Source organism: Halichoeres trimaculatus, unplaced genomic scaffold (genome assembly GCF_033239565.1).
Source record: "Halichoeres trimaculatus isolate MK-OKI-2021-1 unplaced genomic scaffold, fHalTri1.1 fHalTri1_scaffold_1, whole genome shotgun sequence".
In the NCBI taxonomy this organism is placed as follows: domain Eukaryota; kingdom Metazoa; phylum Chordata; class Actinopteri; order Labriformes; family Labridae; genus Halichoeres; species Halichoeres trimaculatus.
In genome coordinates, this window is record NW_027437179.1 from 28583300 (window position 1) to 28592152 (window position 8853).

An 8853-nucleotide genomic window follows, 5' to 3' on the forward strand; every position below is an offset into this window, starting at 1 on the left:
AGGGATGTGGAGAACCTGTATAAAACTCTAAAGCTTCACAATAAACTTCTTACAACACATCTCAGTTGGTAATTAAAACAAAACTCAAGACAAAGGCCACTTCTGGTATTAATACGCACTATCATTTCTTTTATTTGGAGCACCACCACAACAATATACAAATACCATGTTGCTACAGCTTTTACATTTAATCAAAATATAAGCTTAATTGCAATTTGGTCAAGTCTACAGGAAATATGTAAATAAAAATGTATTTTGGTTTAGGTATGGTTTAATTTCCCTGTAGTAATGTTTTAGGATAGTTAATCTTAACAGAAAAACTTATTCCAGAAAAGTCTGTATTCATACTAATATAAGGTTCAGAATCACATATACTGACAGCATTACTTCTTAAGTATTACAAGTAGCTACTAGGGTTTGTGAGGTTAAGCGTGTGTACCATTCGTATACACACTCTGAGTACTTAATTAGGCAAATAGATGCAATGTAATGCCATTCATCCCTATAGCTTAGCTAATTTTACAAAAACAGAAATTTACAGTTTTATAGTTATACCTTCAGAGAGACATTAATTAGACTATGAATGGATTTGAGGCACAACTGATAAAATACCAAATATACTGGCTTTAAAAGACTTTATATGGCCCATGAGCACTCACTACGTGAAACCACAAGACTTTTGCCTAAACCACGAACTTATTCACTTTATTTTACAGTCTTTCTCTCATTTTTTGTGAGAGGTTGTCATAAAGACTTTACTAATTAATGTGTGTTTGACTTACCCTTAAAACCTTGTAGTAAATGGCTCTGTTGATCTCCAAAGGGAAAAGATTCTGCTCTTCACTTGACCGTGCCCAGTTTACATATCTCAGCCAGTTCCCTTTCATGGGGTCTGTGGCATCGACACACATCCACCCTCGAGCTGGGAAATAAACCTACAGGTACAAATATTACAGCTTTATAGAGTTTAAGAAAGCCAGGACTTGAGCACAGATGGAAGTCATCTTGACTTAAAAGTGAGCTTGAATAGTAAACATGTTTTGCTCGTGAATAGAAAAGGGTCTACATTTGCCTCCAAAGCAGCAGAGAGCTGAACTACTAACAAGTTCAGTACAAGGCAAAAAAAAAACATAAAATCACTGCCAATCCCGTTCTTATGCAAAGAACAATATACAAGAAACCATTGTGTCAAAGAAACACCTATACTGCTGTTGGTGCAGAGAACACATGTCAGAAATACTGTCAGAAAATTAACAACCCTGTGAAATTCACTAACTGCAACATTTATTCACCAGTTGGTGCACTCTCAAGGACTCTTATGCAGTGCTCTTCAGTTTTAAACCATGGCATTCTCTGATATTTTCAGGAGTATGCTCAAGAACTGCAATGAAGTCTTGTAGAGAACTAATTAAAATATTTGATTGGGTATGATTTTGTGAAAAATATCAATTGAGGAAAATATTTCGAATATGTTTTGAAGCTGCAAATCAAGAGGCGCAAAAACACGACCAAACAGGAAGTTTGTAGAAGCTAAGCTTTTATAATTTTTCAGTCTATGGATGATTTTTAAGTGGAAATTAAATGAGCACCAAATGAATGCAGGCTCCTGTGCTGTGTTAAGATAAACACCATCACTCAAGTGTAACTGCACATCTGTGTCATTGCAAATCTGTCAACAACCTTGATATGTTTGTGTTAATTTATAATGCTACTCTTATAGGGCACACCACATCTTATAGGTATGCTATGAAAAGTCAGAATGTAGTTGGGCTTGATTTAGCTCTGCAGGAATTTAAAGAGGGAAGCCAACCTGTGACGTACCTCCCACATGTAAACATTGCTTGTCACCTGGGACCTCTTCTTCTTCTCTCCAACGAAAGGGCCAAACCGTTTTCCTTTAGGAATGACTTGGGTGGCCCAGATACCTGAAAATGAAAGGTGAGTTAACTCTCACAGAAAGATTTGTATCATTTTACTTAATACTTAATTTAATTAACTCTGTAAAATTTTATGCATTTCAAAACAAAATTTGAATGTTTCACTCCGCATGGATGCTTAGAATCAAGATATCAAAATATCATTTTTGTATTTGTAGGGTTTGAGGATATTTTTCACTGGCTCTCTCTTTACATATTTTTTTTTACAAAGAGGCTAAAGGAGACGTAGAAGGCTGTGATTAAGACTGTGATTTATGTTCAACAGTGGTGACCAAGGTGACAGGAATCATTAAAAATTTATTCTCCAAGGGGTCTAAACATGATTTATTATGATTATTTAACACTCTTAAATGACTCCTGGAAACAACTCACTGATTTGGAGGATAAGAAAAAGATCAAACAGTGACAATATTACTTATTTTGTTTAAATAAAAAAATACTCCTTAAGTAGTTCATGAATATTCACCAGAGTGTGCCGTTTGTTGAATCGAGAACACTATTTAATTTTATTCTCAATGTGATTTAATTGTCCTGGAATTAATTACAATCACTTTTTATTCAGTACAACTGCTTAAATGTTTCTTGCATTTATGTTGTTGATTTTTTCAGATTTAAAAGTAATTCATGGTCATTTGCTTAAGAAATACATATCTGAGACATAAGATGAAATAATCAAACCTTTTAAATATTATTTTGATTGCATAAGTGAAACTTCCAGGCAGGCTTTCTTCCATACTCACCGATGCGATTTGGATTAATAGCAGAAGGTGCCAGACTCAGACAGTCTGGTAAACCTTTCCACACATGAGCTGGTATTTCTTCAAGAGTTTCCACTGTCCCCCCAGTTATAGCCATGATCTGCAATGGATTAAAAAATAATGTTATTTGTTATCCACAAGAATCAAAAGTTTAGGAAGTTAGACTGAAATATCCTTACTTTAGGTGTCCCCGTAGGTTTCCACAACGCAGTGGGCACCAAGTGTTTCCGGAGCGTGCTCACATGGACTGTAAACAAGAGAGCAAAGTAAGTGCTTGAATGAATACTCTCAAAGTGAATCCTGTCAGTGAGGGCAACTCATCACCAGCTGTTGAAAACAACGTTCCTCTGAAGTGTTTTGCATAAAACGAAATCATGAAACCAGATAACATCGACTTTTACAAGGACTTATTCCCGTATAAGCCTTATCTATACAAACAAAAACCGAGCTGTGTCTGCACACTAGCAAAGAATTCAAATGAGTTGGATTACTGAAAAGGAAAAAAGTTGTTTAAATAAACAAAATAACTGCCCATCTTCTCTTTCATGAATACAGCAAATACAACATTTGGATGAAGAATCACAATTCTGATTTCTTCCACCTTTGCTTCATTGTGTTCCATTTGTTAGCAAGTTGAATTCATGGTCTTATCTGAGTAAGATTCCTCCAATCAAATTAAACTATTGCTTATCTTTCACAATTTTATAAAGCTGTGCATTCTTTCTTTTGGTTTCTTTAATTAAAAAAAAATCTAAAAACTCATTAGATGAGAGCAGACAGTCATAAAATCGTATCAGACTGACTGTCGTGCACATTTTTCAGGTGGTTGATTTGATCCATGTTGTGATTTAATCGAAGTTATACTATGACATCCAGAAATGCAAATGTCTCATTACCTTGTTTTTAACATGCTTTCATAAGAGAAAATGTGCATTTATCCAGGCCATAAAAGAGAGAAGAATGGACATAGCCTATTTACATTTGAGAATTTTCACACATTGAATTATTAGTATTTGAAACCAGTGATCGACTCAGTTTGATGCAACTACCCTTACTTGTTTTTATACATGTTTTCCACCATAGGCGTTTCCTGTGCTTTAGTTACTTGCTTTTTGTCCCAACTGGCAGAAAAGCCAATTGTTCAGCAGCACAATGAGCTGACCCATGTGTTCACACACACTGAATCCATTAACACATAAATACTTCACACACTTCAGATGCAGACTTTCTGACACAACGGCTCTAACTTCACTCAATGATGCTCTAAGGTTATCTCAAAAAGCATTCAAAATGACAAAGCTAGGACAAACAATAAACCTGATTGTCTTGGACACATTTTGGCAGTCAAGCTTTCGCATTACTGTGAAATAAGTGAGGAAATGTTTTAACTTTTTACTGACCGGTTCATTTAGGTTCATTTTTAATCCGCTGCTGCTGGAGTTGTGATCAGACATTTTTAAACCCCTTAGCTGAAGTTCAAGCAACAAATGGAGAAATTTCAACGTGGGCGTGTGCAAGTGTGCGTGCGTAAAGATGATTTTAGAGCGTTTTGAAGAGAAAAAGTTAACAAAGACAACAAAATTAACGGATATGTGAAGCACACAGCGCCTGAAGGATGCAGTTTATTGTTACCCTTGTAGGCAAACCGTCCTCTCCTTGTTCCTCCCGATGCTGGCCGGAGTAAGGTGGCTGCAGCCTTTTTCTCCCTAAATGTAGCCTGCCGTGGGGTTCAATTTGGGTTTAGGCTACTCTCACGCGCACTTACCTGCTTTATCTGAGCGGGGACTTGTGATTTTTGTGCTCTACCTGCCTCCAATCTGCTGAAAATGGCGGATGGAGGCTTGAGTCGGCAGCCTCCTCTGTAACTCGGATCGTGGTTATAGTGGAGTTGGGAGAGGCAGCCTGTCAGACTCGTGCATACACACACACACACACACACACATACACACACACTCACACACACAGCGATGGGGCAGTAATGTGGAGCAGGAAAGAGGTTTTTGTAGACGATGAAATCTTCCTAGTGTTTCTCTCCTGCAGCCAGGGGATCCAGTCCTGTCCACACACTGTGCAGCCTGACGTGAGTCCATGCCAATTAAGTACCTTACACAGATTCATCTGTGAGCATAATGGGCCTGTAGGCTGCTGCCATCTGTGCAGCCGTGAATAGCAAAAAGAACTCAATAAAAGCAGGAAAATGCAGGCTGGAGGGCATTATTTCTGTGTTAAAATGTCTCGAACTTAAACATGATTCATTGAGTAATCTGCTCCTGGTAAGGGTATTTTTCTTAAACAACTGCCATCCGATCTAAAGTTAAACCACCTGACCAAAAAAGAATGCATAAAACAAAATTCAGTAGTTTAGTCACTGAAATTTGGAAACAAAAAATTTGTGGAAAAAAAATCTCATGTTTAATATGCCTCCCAATTTTCCCAGTTAACATACTTATGGAATAACTCTCATTTGAATCAACACTAAAACTCATTTTTATTTTTTTTCCAACATCATAGCTGTATTCACACATGCACTAAACTGAACATTACCCCAAAAAATCAGGGTGAGCTGCATATGTGAACACAAACACCAGAGAGTTTTGACCCATTTTTTGTTTGTTTGTTTTTGTGAGGATCTTAGTAAATTTATCCAAAGGCAGTGGCGTGGACAGACTAAGAAGGATAGGGGCGAAAAGGAAAAAAAGCAGTATACAACACACTCTCACCACTTTTCGAGGGCACATTAGCACATGTTTTTGCCTCCTAACTGAGCAGTTTATCATATTATTACCTTTCACAAGACATATTAGATTGTGTTTTGGCTCCAAAGAGGGCACAAAGTTTTGTCAACCTGGCGTGTGTTCTGTCATAGAGCAACAAAAAATAAAGAAAAAGAATATGGGTAAATGATATGACAAGCTGTTTTTAGTTTTTGTTTTGTTTTTGTTTTTACAGTTTTCCATTTGGGTGAAGTTTTTACTGTTTCTGCCTAATTGGTGAGCTGTAATGTCCATTTGATGACAATTTCCATCAGAAATTCAACTAGAAATCATAAATCTTAAGCGTGTTTCATTTGTCATTATTATCATATTTCCAGATTAGGGAGGCACCAATATAGTTGGGGAGAGTAAAATAGTAATATTGACAACACACAATGGAAGATAAGTAACATTACGACAAGGCCTGAATCAGGTCATGCTCCCCCACTCACTGAGGGTGGCAAACTGGGATCTTTTCATTTCACTAAAATAGTCTAGTGTGTGGCCAGCCTGGGTCAATGTATACACTCAGCAAGTGTATACACATGTCAGGATGATTCTAGGAGCTCATGAACAGAGGCCCTGGAGAAATACATTAAAATGTGCACAGTAGAGTGATATTTTTTCATATGGTCCAAAATCCTTAGCAGCATCTCTGATAGTCAGACTCTGCTCACTGGCCATTTGGTATGTCATGTAAACAGTACATGGTGACTACAGCAGGGTTCTGATAGGGAAACTTTACACTTCAGGAGATGTGTGAATGAGAAACTCAGGAAACCTTGCATACGTTAAAAAAAAAAAAAAAAAAAAAAAAAAAAAAGGCTGATGTAACTCCGCTGCTGGATAACTTTGTTTACCTATAGCTAAACCATATGTGTTCAATACAACAATCCTGCAAAACAATCGTACTGTCGTGATGGTCATGGGATTGTGTTTCTATTTTGTTTAATTTCTCACATAGATTGAATTTTTTTATGCTTTCTTACTGTACTACACTAAAAAGCTGTCTCTTTTCTATTGCTGTGTAAAAAAAAAAACCCATCAGCATAAGAAAGACATTTCTTAGCACAAGCTGCTCTAAAAAATGGCTGTACGCTATAACTACATTGATTTAACTAGGGAAATTGTGAAAGAGTGAATAAATGTTGATTGACCAAGTTTTCAAATGGGTGAGTTCTGGTTTTGTTTAAGGCCATATGGAAAAATAAGATCTTGAACAAGCAAGTCCCAGTTTGTGACACATATTTAAGATCACAGCTCATAAATATAGGGAATATGATTGTTTATTTTATCTATTTTAGTAAAATATTTAAAAAATGATCAATTTATATCTGTAAGCAGAACATGTTGCCCAAGACCTCTGAGGTGATCTAGCCTGGACGACAACGGTATCAGTGGGGCTATTAATTTAGGAAACAAAGCCTTTGGGGGGGTTATATGTCTCTGGTACTGCTACTTTTGTGGCCATGGACTGAAAAGCTTGGGTACCCCCAAGACAGGATACACCTGCCATTAAAATTTCACACAGAAATATGTAACCGGACTGTTTATTAAGTGAATGCTGGAAAAATCAAAACTTTTTCCCATGCAAAAAAAAAAAAAACATGCATAACTGTTCAATTATATCATAAAGTCCCCAAGCAAAATGTAAACTGTCTCAAACTGTAGCTGTTAAAACAGCATATTTCCTAAGGACCTATTCATGATTTCTGTCCTGACACAGTGCCCTGCAGAGCTTCAGTAAACCTGATCTTACAGGTATAGTCCGTGGCCACTAGATGCTGCTGTGCTACCAGAAACAGAGTCTATACGACATAAAAGCAAAAGCAAAATTCAAAAAGGTAGAAGGAATTTAATTCACAGATAATTTCTTTAAATGATCTCACCCGTATTAAAAGTTTTTCATTTGCACTCATAACAAAATCCTTTAATTCTTCAACCTGAATAATTCTCATGACCACACCAGTCGTCTGTTTTTCAAATTTCTGTAACTTCAGCACTCAAAGCCTCCCCTCACCACATGTGTGGACACCTTTGCTCCTTTTCACAAGCTTTCAGCTCGACTCCTGAGGCAAGACCAAATTCCTCCACCCCTGCTCCACCCTGATGACCTTCACATGTCCATCACACTGACAGCTGTAACATGTCGCCCTACTTTTTCATTATGCAGTAAGTTTTACCTGACTCATATTAGCATGTCCCCTCATCTGTGGTGTTCCTGTTATTTTTCAGTTTCTCAAATCTGTAGTGAAAATCAGCTGCAAGTATAATTTTAATCATTTGTTCTTTTAGAAAACCTGTTCTAATTCAGTCTATGACAAACACTTACCATCCTAAGTGCTGTGCAAAAATGTGTCAAAAAGATTTTCTGCAGTTAAAAACATAGAGAAACTGTATGAAAATTTGTCTCTTGTGGTCACTGTCAGTAAACTTGAGAGTATATTTTTGCTCAAACGAGGGCTTTAGACTTTGTACCTTCAACATGGAGTAAATCACAGAAGAATAAGGTAGTCTGAAACACAAGCAAAAGTTCTGGTAAGAAACAAACATCAATGTGTAAATGGGATACCTGGTTTGATTTTAAAATATATATTTCTGTCCTTAAAATACAATGAAAAAATTTAGATTCTTAAAATACTGAGAAGAAGTGACACTCAATACATCAATATGGATGTTTTAAGTTGACTTAATGATCTAAAAACAGAGCATGTTAATGCAAAAGGAGGCCATGAGCATCAAAGGTGCATCAAGCCTCATAATAATATAAAAAGTGTGTATCAATAAATCAGGACTTTTGCTGCTGCACAGCCACAAAGATCATCTGGCATTAATGACAAAGACATTTTCTTTTAAATTTCTCAGAGACCTTCTTTAAATAATACAACACATGGCTCCCAGTCAGGCTTAACCAATCAATATAACTCTACCTTGTATCTGTACATAAAAGAAGCGCTGAGATACAACATGATAAAGAACACACATGGGGAATATACAGTTGGCGTTAAATGTTACCCCCTCAGATTTTCTTGGTGGGATCTCTTGGTGTGACCTCTAAAATATTTGAAAATCACTTTTATGGCTTTAATTGTCTCAAAAATAAGCTGATTCAGAATCATCACTCTCAGCTCTTGTAAACCTGCGTTTATTTGATACAGGCTCTTTACAACAAGTGCAATTAAAGCAAATAATGGTTACAATGGGATTCTGTAATAAGGTGTAGTTTTATGCAGAGCACATTTGAAAAGCTTCATTAGGAACACTGTGTCCCCTTCACCATCCTAAAAATAATGACTGTGTGCAGGATGAGCAGAGGACATATAGCTGTGGCAGCAGCATGCCAAAGAGTGGTTGATATAGGAGAGCCCTGCATCTCATGCTGCATGACAGGACGGGAAAAGTGAT

At 36.8% G+C, this 8853-nt stretch overlaps 1 protein-coding gene across 2 annotated transcripts in view; it reads right to left on the minus strand.

The window, feature by feature from the left end:
• Nucleotides 1–4750, minus strand: part of prdm2b (PR domain containing 2, with ZNF domain b) — a 16975-nt gene extending 12225 nt beyond the window's left edge. Inside the window, exons 1-5 of one of the 2 annotated variants that reach the window (XM_074669698.1) lie at nt 4461–4750; nt 2875–2942; nt 2678–2795; nt 1822–1925; nt 783–935 (exon numbers count right to left, since the gene is read on the minus strand). In XM_074669698.1, the coding sequence (XP_074525799.1) occupies nt 783–935; nt 1822–1925; nt 2678–2792 (372 nt within the window). In that variant the 5' untranslated portion in view covers nt 2793–2795; nt 2875–2942; nt 4461–4750. The other variant, XM_074669705.1, reaches the window with a different exon arrangement.
• Nucleotides 4751–8853: the final 4103 nt, after the last annotated feature.